At 33.4% G+C, this 13,861-nt stretch overlaps 2 protein-coding genes across 2 annotated transcripts; one reads left to right on the top strand and one right to left on the bottom strand.

Annotated features, from left to right (window-relative positions):
• The first annotated feature begins 2,661 nt into the window (after positions 1–2,661).
• LOC141683496 (uncharacterized) lies at positions 2,662–5,508 on the top strand. The gene is made up of 3 exons (XM_074488234.1): positions 2,662–2,753; positions 2,909–3,193; positions 4,783–5,508. The coding sequence occupies exons 2-3, from the start codon at positions 2,925–2,927 to the stop codon at positions 5,390–5,392; spliced, it is 879 nt and encodes a 292-aa protein (XP_074344335.1). The 5' UTR covers positions 2,662–2,753; positions 2,909–2,924; the 3' UTR covers positions 5,393–5,508.
• Positions 5,509–5,675: 167 nt separating this feature from the next.
• LOC141683495 (serine/threonine-protein kinase BSK7-like) lies at positions 5,676–13,579 on the bottom strand. The gene is made up of 11 exons (XM_074488233.1): positions 13,391–13,579; positions 12,197–12,378; positions 11,904–12,124; positions 11,402–11,537; positions 9,696–9,829; positions 9,502–9,607; positions 8,983–9,068; positions 8,091–8,279; positions 7,463–7,615; positions 6,727–6,840; positions 5,676–6,357 (listed from the first exon to the last, which is right to left on the bottom strand). Exons 2-11 carry the CDS (start codon positions 12,261–12,263, stop codon positions 6,112–6,114), a joined length of 1,452 nt encoding a protein of 483 aa, XP_074344334.1. The 5' UTR covers positions 12,264–12,378; positions 13,391–13,579; the 3' UTR covers positions 5,676–6,111.
• Positions 13,580–13,861: the final 282 nt, after the last annotated feature.

The raw sequence follows: 13,861 nt of genomic DNA, 5'->3' as shown, positions 1-13,861 counted from the left end.
GTTTAGGCCGTAATTTGTTATTAAATTATTTTTTTTTGTAATTTTTAATTTCTCGGTGAAATTGATTTGATTGAACATCACTGTCCTAAAGTTTTATATACGTAATCAAAATAAAGTGAAAAGACAAAATTATCCCTAAAAATACTTAAATCAAGAATATTAACAAGGGTGGCTTTGTCTTTTCACTATAATTTTACTCCTGACAACAAAAAATCAGCCCCTAAAATAACATTTTTGTTCCTGAAATTTTAGAGAGAAGATAAAGATCACATATTAGAACTATTACATGTCATATTTTGGGTAAAAACTGTACAAAATTACACATAAAACACTTGACATTAGATAAAGGGATATATTCAACTAGGATTTTAATACATTATATCTAATTCATGTATTTTAATGGATTATATCTGATTTTGATTTCACCCGGATTCTAGATAAAATGTCGTAAAGTTGATGAAAAGTCTTAGAATTTAAACATAATCTTTCAAAAATTATGGTGGGATTTCAAAACCCATAAACTTCAATGAACAATCCCACAAAATCCATCATTTTATGAAATCTAAAAAATTCCGACAACATGTGAATACCTTCATATTTTAATGGATTTTAAATAATCCCAGTTGAATACCATCAGATTTTTAAGTATAATTTAAAATTCTGATTAAATACCATCAGATAATTTAAAATCCTAGTTGAATATCATAAAATTGTGATACATTTTTTAAAATCACAGTTCAATACACCTACATTTCATGAATGAAAAAAATTTATTTAAAATCTCAGTTCAATACACCCTCTATGATCTTACCAGACTGCATTTCATGGAAGAAATCAAGATACATGACATATCAGGACTCAGGAGCTTTTCTAATGTTCTTCCATTCGGCATTGTACTGACTACCACCACTAGGACCGGCGACAGCTTCAACCCAAAACTTGCAATCGCAGATTGTGTAAAATTTATAAAGATTTTGATAATTATTTTTCTTAACGATAAATAAATACGGGATGCAACATACGGAGGATGACTCCCTGAAGTTTAACAGACGGAGAGGGAAACAAGAATCTCGAAAATATAGATCAACATTGCAGTAATATGTAAAGGTAGTGAGAAATAGAGGCAGATGAAATAGATAGCTAGGTTTGATGGTGTGTTACAGCAAGTCGACAGCTCTCTTATATGAGCTCTTAAGTTTAATTATAAGGATTTTGACAAAAAATGACACTCCAGTACTTCCTTATATCACTAAGACATGAACTTCATTCTTTATTTTTAAGAAACTTCTAGTACTCCCTTATAACATTTTTAGTAATAAAAAATTCATTTTTTTTACATTTCTCTTTCTCTTTGTTCCACTTTTTTTCCATATCTTTTCAAATTTATTGATACTCCCTCTGTCCCATCCATTTCTTTACTGTTACTATTTTGAGCCGTCCCATCCATTTCTTTACATTCCAAAAATAGTAAACTTTTAATAATATAAAACACTATTACACCCACTAACTTCCTCCACTCTCTCAAATCTATTACTCCCTCCGTCCCATTGAGAAGTATACGTTTGATTTGGGAACGGAGGTTAAGAAAAAATGGAATGTTGAGAGAAAAAGTAAGAAAAGTGGGTAAAGTGGTGGGGTCAATCAATATTTAATGTATAAAGTTAGTGTAGTGGAAGAAAATAGTGAATATGAGTGGGTGTAGTTAATTTTTTATATTATAAAATTTTTACTATTTTTGGTAAATTTTGAAATGTAGAGAAATGAATGGGACACCCCAAAAAAGAAAGTGTAGAGAAATGAATGGGACAGAGGGAGTATTAAATATTGATAGGTCCCACTACTTTAACCACTTTTCATCACTTTACCTACCTATATATATACATATATTGGTCTCCGTGCCCACCAGAAATGTAAAGATCCTGGTGGGACGGAGGGAGTATAATAATAATAATGAAGGAAGATAAGGATCATGGTTGGAGTTGAAATTCAAAATAATGTCTTAAATCACTAAGAGTTAATATTTTATAATATTTATAAGTAAATTGCTCAATGACCGGCTATCAAACCCTGATGTTAGCCATTTATATAGCTGTATAGCTGGGCCTTTTGTTGCTTTCTTTTTATTGGGCCTTGGCCTGTTAAAAATGTCATCGACTTTAGGTGGTGCGTGGTTGAATTAGTTTGACAAAAAAATGAGTTAAAAACAAACTATAAAAGAAATAAAAAATTACTTACATTTTTACATACAATTTTTTCTTCTTCAACCTTTTTTTTATTTTCTTGAACCATGGTTATAAAAATCGGTAATCGGTACTAATTAGTTTAAGTACCAATTAGGAATTAATCAATAAATCGGGGATTAACTACAGTGATTAATTGGAACAAAAATCGTATATATTTGAATATTTAAATAATATTTAATATATTTACCTTATTTATTATGAAATATATAATTCAAAATTAATTTATAAATATTAATCGGATTTAAAAATTAAATCGTATTTTTTAAGAATTAATCAGGAATTTTTAGATAACTGACAACAAACAAAAGTGATAATCATTATTTTTATTTCAAAAATCGAACAAATACGAAGTAACAAAATTATTTCTTGGAATATTTCCCCTAATTAATATTTCGAATTAAACTTTATTTATTTATTGATTTAATTACTGATAAAATTGCATAAACCAATTGTACAACCCTGAAAGTGAAAGTGAACCCCAGGCGACAATTCGTTAAAACATCGATTCAGGTCAGTTCCCAACACTATATCTACCTTAATTATGTCCCTGTATGCATTAGTACTTGTTAATTGTTAATTTAGTTGCACTTACATAAGAATTTTCTTGTTTATAACAATTGCCCACCACCTGTTTGTTAAAATGTGTGACTGAAAATCTTGAACAGTTGAGTTTTTTACGACATGGGTAAGAGAGGTTCGCAGTTGAAAGGGCGAAATGCGAGAAATTCGGGCAATAATTCAATGACTTTAAGAGAAGAGGCTTTAGGGACGAAGCAAGTTAAGGTTAGTGCAAAGTCGATGTTGAAAGTGCAGCATTTAAAGAATCTTGCGAAATGGGCTAGTGTCGAAGCGGCGGTGCCTTCGTTAGGTGCTTTTTTCGGATACCAGTTGGCGGATTGTATAGAGGATCTGGGGATACCTGCTGATCCTGCTTTGTTTACGTGTCAGAGGTTTGGTTTTTTATCTTGTTTGCTGTGTATAGATTTTGATGTGCGGGTAGTACATTGTTTTGTTATTTGGTTTTATTCTTTGTAGACGCGGTAGGGTGTGTAGTTATTCTTGTATTTGTCGTAAAAAGCTCCCTGTCTCTCCTCACCAAGAGGCAATTTCTTTAAAAGAATATTAACGTTAGTTAGTGCTATTTACAGATTACAACATACTGGTTTTGATTATGTGTACGAGTGCATGTTTAGAATAAGTGAATGTATCTGGTTTTTCTTGAGAGCTCTAGCTAAACAATAGTCGAAGATCTCAAATAAATATTTAATGGTGTCGGACCTAAAATTGAACGATGGTTACGATATGTTAATCTTTTAGACAGATTTTGAACAATTTTCTCTGTTGTACTTTTGTTTTTTTCGGGAAATTACAAATTCTTGGAGACATGCTTGAGGTGTTGAATTGGTGATTCCCCCTTATCTTCTTGTTTTGCCCTATAAGTGTATGCTATTTTCTTCTGATATAGGAAGCAGGGGTACTTGGGTTACCCAACGTATCTTCGTGTTAGATAGCTGCACTCAAATCCTTGTATCAAATACAGTGACACTTGAACAATTCCATATCACTACATCATTCTTACAAATTTTACTCGAAATTTGTTTTAGTTAACTACGTACACAAACTGACATGTCGATGTCAATCAGAAATTCAAAAAGTATATATAGATTTTTTTTTCTTTTGCAAAAGTGAATATTCTCACTTAAAGTGTTTTCTTTTAGATGATAAATTTGCATTATGTTTTTACTTTTCTTAATTGGTCATATCAAACATAATATAATATCACGCATATTATTTTATATTACAAATATATATGCGATACACTGTCATCCCCTCGTTCAAATCCTCATATTTGTCGAATCCGTCTATCACCGGACTACCCGAAGCACCGCACCCATATGGACGGAGCCATAAAACATGAGTGCCCATGTGTCCTTGTGTCTTAGCTTATAATCATTAAATAATTAGAGAATCTTTACCATAATAATAATTCAATTTATTCCATTGATTAGAAACTTTAGCCTCTGTGAGGTTTATTTTAGACACGGTTGTACTTATCACATGCAAGCAGGCATGCCCAGGCTAGAGTAGGTATCGTAATGGACAGGCTTTCAATGGACCGTACATCTAAACTGATACATGCCTTGATAAACGGAGATGGACCATGGATGATCTGATCAGATTATTTATATATGATGTGCTTTTCATATATTATATATCTAACCTTAAGATATGACTAAGCTAATTTTGTAGTATCATGTTATTTTATCAATTTGTTGAGGTTATTAACAACTGATTTGCTAGAGATGCATGCCTCTCCTGTTTTAAATAGATACAGTTACTAGATGGTAAATGACTGAATTACTTAGATCTGACTATTGTGATTTTGATTTTTATTCAAGTGTTATTAAAGAGGCAACTGCTTTATAGTGAACATCAAACTTATTTCAAATCTCTGTATTACTTTTCTTTATAACATACCAAAGGTTTGAATTATCGAAGGAAGTTACTACTGCTTTCTGACCATCCTCTGAATGTGCAGATGTGAATCTATTCTTCAACCTGGTTCTAATTGTACAGTTCGAATTGAAAATAACAGAGCAAAGATAAGCAGGCATAAGAAATCAAAAGGTCCCTTGCAGAACAATGTTGTCTACAACTGCCATTTCTGTTCGCATCGTAATATCACAAGAGGAACACCAAGAGGTCACTTGAAAGAGTTGTATCCACCAAAGATTAAAACACATCCAAAGTTGAAGGGCGCTAATAGCAAACTTGGCAAAGCGCCCATCTCAGACAGAGTGGAGACTTCCATGGGTGACAAGAAACCTGAGGCTGCGTTAGGAAGGGATATTACGGCAGTTCCCGAGGTTGCTATACCAAATGTACCCAAAGATGACTTGAACAATCCTGTCACGCCGCTAGCAAAAACAGGCATGACTTTGTTGGAGGCTAGGAGCAAAAAGAGGAATAGATCAAAATCTAAGAAAGCAACTGAATCTCAAATCAGCTCTACAGAGGCTGGAGAAACTGCCACAGCATCGAATAAGCGAAAGAGAAAAACGTGGACTAGTTTGAAAGAAATTGCTGAAAGTAGCGATAATTCTAATCGCCGGAATTTAACTGAGTTACCTATTCCCTTCTTTATTTGAGGCCGTTTTTGACTGTTGAATGCTGCCATGTGTGTTGCTTAAAGAACTTTATATATCCAACACTTGAAAGTCCTACTGATAATCTGTTTATGACATAAATGAGATTCATTTTCATCTATGCTGTGATGACAGATTTTACCACTGCCAATTGAACCTAAAAGCACTTGTAAACTGTGTTATTTGCAGTTTTTTTATGCCAAGTCTGAACCAATAGCAACAGAACAGGAGAGCCATACTTGAAATGATACAACTCAGTTCTTTGTAAAGAACAATCATCCCCAAATTAGAGCATAAAAAGGACCATCAAATTTTCAATCAGTATTAAGCAGTTTAGTTATATACATAGTTACAATTTACAACAATGAGAATTAAAACTCACTTCTATCTTTTTTGCATGTAATAATTTTTAGGAAACACATAAGAGGAATATATAATCACAAAGGAACATTACTTTCAAATATTGTTCCTCAGAAATTTTGGCCACCTGTCAGAAGGGCAAATGCATCAATACAAACTGACCAAAGTAACCTTTCCAATAATGTTGCGAAGAAACCTCAGTGAAACCAGACCAACAGCATATAGGAACATCGATACCGTTTCTATCCATCAAAATTTGGTACTTTCTGAGATAACAAAAGGCTTCAATCCTATCTAGAGTTGAGTAGCATCAGTTTAATTACTGTTGTATATATTTATGATTGTGGTAGACATTCCGGCACTTAGGGATTCTCATTTCTTTTCTCCTCGAGGACTGTACCTTCTTTAAGTGCTACTTGTCCCTCATTCTCCCTCCCCTGAGCAAAAAGAGCAGTTGCTTGCAAGTAAGATGCAATATGCCAAACAGGGGATATCACTTGTGCTTGCATGGCATCATTAAGAGCTTCTTGAGGCCTCTCATTCATCAGGTAAGACAAGCTGCGGCGAGCAAAAACAGTGGGGGAGACCATTGTCCCTACATCAATGAACTGCAAACAAATGCAAAATATTTATGAGATAACTCTAATACATAAGATAAAGAGATCATGTATCTACTATTTTCTAGAGAAGTCATCCTCGACATGCTAAGAACTTTTTATGTAAGTTAAGATTGCATTATGATGTTTTAAAATGTAAATGACAAGCTTCACATACAACTTTCCACTTAACTCCTCTTGTACGCCAAATTAAGTCTACGCTAGCGAACGAGTTGGAAGAATTTAATTCTTAAATAAAAAAAAATAGGTTTTTGCATCTTCTTATAATACCTACCGGGCAATCCCGAATTCAGCCATCTAAGCACCTCCCATGTACAATCTATTTTTACTTGCAATTTAATATATTTGGACTTCTCATACCTGTGTGTAGCAGTCAATTGCAGCAGTAAACTCTTTTTGCCTAAAAGCGACATCACCTTTCTTCTTTGAGTTCAAAGTTTCCTGCATCTGATTGGTCCACATTTGAAATGAAAGCTGCACACAGCATGAAAAGGGAACATTATTTAGATGATTTTGGTTAAAGACCTTGCATACAGTACAAGATCTGTAACTTACAGAAGATTAATTCAGAAAAAAAAAAATCGACATTAGGAAGATGTCTCAATTAACTCTTCCCCACATCGGAAAATGTATGACCTAGTTTTTATAACCATAATTTTCTAAATTTAGTTTTAATGATATTATAGTCAATTGTCTAATTGAATTGGCAGAAAGGAATAATCAGCAGAAAAAGTGTAAGATAAAGCCATTAAGCTTTTGATGGTGAAAGACACAAATCAACCATTTGAACGAAAAACGATTATATAAGAGGTCTAAAACATATGGATAGATTTCAAGAACACTAATCAATGAAGCTATCTCAACAAATAGTTCATTTATATGTATAATGGAAACTAAAGGGAAAAAAATAAAAAACTTAAACGCTATCTACGCCTTTTACTAATCTAAAAGGACCCTCTGAATCTAATGGATTCCACTTTTTTCTTAAAAAAAACGCTACAAACCACACAAATAATAGGTAGATAAATAGGAACCGTGATATGTACATATTTTAAAAATATATCATATTTTCATATGTAATATAGTAGAATTAAACCTCAGTTGCAGCACCCTCATCATCTTTGTACCCAAGCATTTCCAAAATCTCATGTATAGCTGTCAAATCCTTTCTTAAGCAAGCATCACCAAGCGGGGAAAGGGGGAAAGCAGCAGTACTATCTGGTATGCCCATAAGTTCATGAGAGGAAACCTGCAAAAGACACCTTTTACTTCATACATTCTTTAAATTTGTATAATAAATGAACACACATGTTGACAAGAAATGATGCCTAATACTTGCCAAAGGTGCTAACAATGAAAATATAGAAACACTGAATTTAATTAATTAAAATGGAAAAGAGCCCCATACATGCCAAACACTAGATGTTACAATCATGTCATTTAAAACTCATTCAAGTATGATACATGTTATTGGAAAAGTTATCTACCAACACCGTATAATCATCATGCTGGTGAACATGTATCTCTGGTAACATATCAGTATTGTACATTACATGAAATCCAATGTTGTTCTAAGAGTTTACAATAGATAATTACTGGATAATGGTTGTTGAATCTCAGAATGAATAAAAAAGTCTACTGAATAATTTCATAATATAATGTAGCATGTCGGTGTATGAAGTGCCACAGAGCCTGTCGCAACTGCGTGATAAAAAATAACACACCTCGATTTCCTTCTGCAGAGGAATTAAAGCAGTCACTAGTGATTTTGGATTTGGACGCTCCCGAGGCTCATACTGTAGACATCTTGAAGCTAAACGCACCAACTCAGTTCCATCATCATTAGAAAACTGACCTTCCAGACAAGAATCTGTCAGCATCTGAAGGTTCCTGTCCCTGATCAGATCAAGGGCCTGGAATATAAAATATTATACAAAAATGAGCATTCTGCCTTAGGTCGACTGAAGTAATTTTCAAAAATTTTACAGAGTATTCCTTGCATTACATTTTAATTGATAATAAAACTACACAAGTCAGTTTAACAAACATATTAAGACGAGGTTGAGAAGAAGAACCAAGGGGAATGGGAAAAGAAAATGAAACAAAACAAAACCAAAATTCTAAACATATATGCACGAAGCTTTAGTAAATGATTCCTATAATTGTTATGATGGAAGGTTATATCAGTTTGTTAGGAGACATGAAATCCGAACATATGGATCAAAGATACAGTCTCCAGCAGTGGATCATAAGATCCTGAATAGAGTGTGAGGTTGTAGACAAGAAAAAGCTCTTTAAGGCTTTCAAAACTTGGAATTTTTTTTACTGATAATAAATTAAAAAACACTTAAAAATATGAATAAATATGACTACTAAATACAACTAGTTGTGGCTTGGTTAGTTAGAAACCTTTTCTTTGCTAAGCAGTTACAAACCTTTTGTTTATTAGCGCATACAATTATTAATTTTCGGCCAGTAACAATTATCACTTGGCCCCTTTTTTTTTGCTATTTCAATTGGCCCCTTCAAATTCACAACAGTAGCAACAAATCTCCGCGGGCAAGGATAATAACAAATGCACTAAATATCAACATGAGTAGCATATGACGAACTTACATGGCTAGGAGGAATATGTTTTCCACTAAGAAGGTCCAGCAAAAGGGTGCCAAAGCTATACATCACACTTTCTGGAGTTACTCTTCCTAAAATAAAGATCAGGAAGTTATCTCAAAGTAACATTCATTAGAGGACATATACAATTTAAAGTGCAAAGGATGCCTCTCCACATCAGCTATTTAGTACAGATTGTCAATGCATTGTATTGTAAAAAACCAAGTGTCAATTTATGCATACTTTACTGTTCTAGTGTTTCTTGTTTGAAAAAGTTGGTATATTTGCAAAAATACTTCAAAAGAAACTTATATAACTAGAAAAAAGGATTACAAATGCTCTTCAAGTGCGCACAAAAAAAAACTTGAAATGACGAATATTATTTTTCATCGGTGCCTTCAGATCAAGTCCTTTAAAATGAACCATAAGCATAAATAATTAAAATGTCGAACAAACAATGAGTGAAACATCTACGTCATTATAGCGTTCATGAATAACTCAAATTGAACCAGAGAGTATTGATACCAGTTTTTAGGTACTCCGGAGGTGTAAATGCTAAGTTAGTGCTGTAACTTTTTCCATCTCTACTGTTTTTCATTAACCCAAAGCACGAGAGTCTAGGATTAGCATCCTATGAGGTGACAAAGACAGAACAAGATTCTTTTCAGTCACCACTCTTAAATAGCCAGAAGGCTACAAAAAATAAACAACACACTTACTTCATCAAAGACTATCCTGTATGCATTCAAATCATGATACAGGGCACGACCTTCACTTGTACAATATTCAAGAGCCTCTGCAAGATACATAGCCACCCTCAACCGCATGGCCCATTTCATAGGTTGTGATTCCCCTACGCAACATTGAAAGACATCCTTATCTACCAACAGTTATGAGAAACGGCTAGACTAAGACATCCAAATCACGAAAGAGGAGGGAGGGAAATACAGCGTTTACTAACTGCAGATGCCACCCAGTAAAGTACAGGACAGATATCCATCAATCTATATGCAAGAAAAAGTTATCCGGCGATATACTAAGTTAATATTGAGTTGTAATTACCAACTGAAATTTGCACTTCGTTCAGTTATCCTTGTATGCTTGATATATTAGCATACATTGAAAGGGATTTCTTAAGGACATGCATTAAGGCTACTGTTGCAATATTCATTCTTCACAATTTCTATCTTTGAACGACCAGTAACTTTATAAAAAGCACCAGTATTGATTAAACCGAGTAGGAAGATTGATAATTTATCGAAAATCGTAGCAAAAATTTTAGGTATTTGAAAATAGATATATACAATTACGTGCATTAGTTAATAGAACTAAAACATTAAGAAAACAACGACAATATGCATATACAACAAAGGTTTATATATCAGGAATGTTGAAGTAGACTTTTACTTCAACAGTCAATACAGTAAGATTCGCTCTCTTTACGATAAAAAAATAAAGCATATGGAATATGTCTACCCTACCTATGGTTGGAAGGAACGAAATTGGGTGACAGAGAACGAAATCTGTAGTACTTTCTAGACATTTATTAGTAAGTTGCATTCCCTCATACATTCCTTTCACACAAATTTATATAGAACTCGATCCCATAACCCACCAATCCTATCTAAAGTGAATGCTCATTCCTACTTCCTGCATGTATATTTCACAAACCTTTCATTGAACAATATACACACTCAAATTATCCCCCGTTCATCTTTTCCATAATTTTTTCTTCCTACATGTTTTCATTTCATTCGTACCCCATACTATTCTTTTCAACCAAATCGAGATTTAACAACCCAAACTGTAGTTAAACGAGTATTCAACTATTATACTGTTTACCTTAAAACAATTGTCCTTTGAAGAACAACTGCCAAATTATACAAGTACTAGTCATTTATTTAAGGTTCCTTTAAGCCCGATCTTGTTCCCTTTTTACCATTAAACATTATCCTGATAGTTATCCTCCGTGTCATAGACTTTTGTTACATAAGATGTTGCAGAACCATTTTCAACTATAACCATTTTCAAGAAAGAAAAAGTCGACAGTACAAAGTATCTGCTACATTACCTGACATCACACACCAGACTAAAATTAAACAAAAAAATGTTCTTAAGAGAATTAGGGAGTTAGGTAAAGACAGATTAAATGATGGAAAGAGCATGAAAAGTTGCATAAATTAGTTTTTTCTCCTCATAAGTGTAACAATGTTTTTTGGTTGTTCCTAACGTACCAATCAAAATTTATGTAGGCTCGGGTGTTTGAAACCAGAAAATAGGTGATGTCACAAAAGAAATAACTAACAGATTTCTAGTGAAAAAGGTATTCTGCAAGATTCATAATCAACACTAATGTATACTTGGGGGTTTTAAAACCAAACAAAATAGGTAATGAAACAAAAGAAGTTTTATATAACAAACTTACAGTGAAAAAGGTGTTTTGCCAGAGTCTCATTGGGCATAAATTCTGCGACAAGAAGTCTCTCATCACCTTCACAACAACAACCAAGTAGATTTGCCAATCTATGATTTCTGAGTTGCCCAACAGCTCTTGCTTCTTCCTAAATTATTAAATTTTCATGTTAAATCGCAATATCGGTTCCCCTTTGAGCTTTCTATTGGACTAAGAAACACAAGCAGCAGTCATAACCAAAAATGAAAAGTGCATAGCCAATTCTGACCAGTTGCAGGCAAGTCAATATTGCATAATTGACGTAATTAGGCAATCCTCTACTGATTAAAATTTTAATATTGTCAGATCAATGTAATAACACACACCACGGCAAATAGAAGAAGAGGACTTAAGTTGGCCTTAGACATATTGACATGTACTATCTAATGTGTAAGAAACTTGCACGTACCCAGATTTCAACTACATTCGGGCCATTTAAATTTAAGAAAAAAAAATGGTTCAGCATGAAACTTACAAGGAACTGCTGACGATCGGGCCATGCAGATCTATTAAAGCGTTTGACTGCAACCCGCCTTTGATTCTCCAATTTCCCTTTGTAAACCACATTTGGGGCCTTCTCTCCATGTTCAGAGACTATGTTTTCCACCGCAAATCCAGAGGTAGCAATCCTTAATTGTTCTAGAGTGTACTGACGAAAAGAAGGCAAATCACCAGATTCACCAGAGTCCTCATGTTCTGTCAAACATTTTCAACAACAAAATCCTCATCGCCAGTGTAAAAAGCGAGGCTGTAAAAACATTTACGTACCAGGATTTTGGGCATCTGACCCTCCATTGTGTTCCGGCTCCCAACAACAGGTGAGTTTAGCACCCATCCTAGTATTGAAAATTCCAATTCGTACTGAAGCTCCCTTGATACTATATTTACCTCTTTATTGATGTTTTCCAGTTATGCACAATATCTTCCCAACTTAAAATATTAACCAAATACTACAAAGTGTAAACAAATTGTCAATCCTTTTTAATCAAGTTACAGCTGCTTCAATGTTAGTCATTAGAAATGTAAACACCTATAACAAACTCAACACATGATCCCGTACTCCATCCATAACTCCAAAAATTAACAAAAACTCAAGATTTTAAGCATACTTTCTACAAACAATACCACTAAAAGAAAACAAACACATAATCAAATATGCACATAAACATGATTGTTCATTCAAATTCAAGCTAATTTAGTTTACGAACTACAATCCGATAATTCCTAGTAATGTGATTAGTAATTTGTACTATTGTAACTCCTACATGGTTTGTAAGAGCATCTCCAATGGGGGTGCCAAAAAGGGTGTCAAAATGCCATGTGGCATGACATGGCACGACACTCTTGTTGACTACCCATTGGAGGCTTAAGGGTGCCAACCAAAGTAGTCAACTTTTGGCCCCCTCCCTAAAGGGAAACAATACTAAATACATGTACCTTCGTATCTATTTTAAATTTTACTGAGTGATAATTGTTGGAGTGAATTTCAGTAAGAAGGGTGCCAAAAGTACAATCAAAGGAAGTGACAATAATATATTAATATTATTGATGAGTAGCAATTTTGGCAATCTTGATTTAGCACTCCACCGGAGATGCTCTAAGTGGACAAATTTGTTTTATAAGATAATCCCAAATTCAGGCACAAGCCTTGATTTGTTTATGATAAGTAAACAATCCTTATTGCGCTAATAATAATAATTACACTAACTTTCAGTAATTACATCAATAATAACACGTTAACAATGTTACATGTACCTATATGCATTCATATACAATACTTAAGCAAAAATTCCACTTAAAAACACTACTAAAATTCAACCAAGATGATCAACAATACAAATCATTAATGCAAGCCAATTTCAAGAACATGTAGCACAAACCCACAAAAAATCAAACATAATTCACCAAAATTCAACTGCAAAAAAAAAAAAAAAAACTTGATGACATAGTAAAGTTAAGTACCTTTTGCTGTAGTAATAAAAAGAGAATCTTGAAGTAGCTTGATCAGAAGCAGATAAAAGAACCTTAAAATCTTGAAGTGTGTATATACAAGATATATGTACGTGAGATTGAAGTGGGAATAGATAGAAGTATGTAGGTTTGAGTTTGTGTAATAAGAATTGAGAGATACAAGACAGAGAGCAGATGTAATAAAAGAGATGGAGGAAGATAGATAGAGATGCGGGTGGATCCCACTCTACTAAATGTATCAATTACTTGTCTTATTTTGTTTTCTGCTCTTTTTTCTGTATTATTTACTTTTCCACCGACATTTGTTTTTACGTTTCTGAAATATATTTCAGTTAAATCTCGATTAAATAATAATCGATAAAGTAATAATTTTATTAAAATAATATTTCTTTCCGGTCTCAACATAGGAAAAACCTGATCGCATTTCTGTATGGATTTGTGGGATATTATTAGAAAAATTGG

This window comes from Apium graveolens, chromosome 9 (genome assembly GCF_009905375.1).
Source record: "Apium graveolens cultivar Ventura chromosome 9, ASM990537v1, whole genome shotgun sequence".
In the NCBI taxonomy this organism is placed as follows: domain Eukaryota; kingdom Viridiplantae; phylum Streptophyta; class Magnoliopsida; order Apiales; family Apiaceae; genus Apium; species Apium graveolens.
Note: the sequence above shows the minus strand (reverse complement) of the source record. Positions and strands in the feature narration are given on the sequence as shown.

Excerpts from the sequence above, each read along its gene's own strand:
- LOC141683496 (XM_074488234.1), top strand. The coding sequence starts at position 2,925 with ATGGGTAAGAGAGGTTCGCAGTTGAAAGGGCGAAATGCGAGAAATTCG. Across the intron at positions 3,194-4,782 it reads GCTTTGTTTACGTGTCAGAG|ATGTGAATCTATTCTTCAAC; the intron begins GTTTGGTTTTTT and ends CTGAATGTGCAG.
- LOC141683495 (XM_074488233.1), bottom strand. The coding sequence starts at position 12,263 with ATGGGTGCTAAACTCACCTGTTGTTGGGAGCCGGAACACAATGGAGGG. Across the intron at positions 9,069-9,501 it reads TCCGGAGTACCTAAAAACTG|GAAGAGTAACTCCAGAAAGT; the intron begins GTATCAATACTC and ends TCTTTATTTTAG. Across the intron at positions 7,616-8,090 it reads CTCTGCAGAAGGAAATCGAG|GTTTCCTCTCATGAACTTAT; the intron begins GTGTGTTATTTT and ends TGTCTTTTGCAG.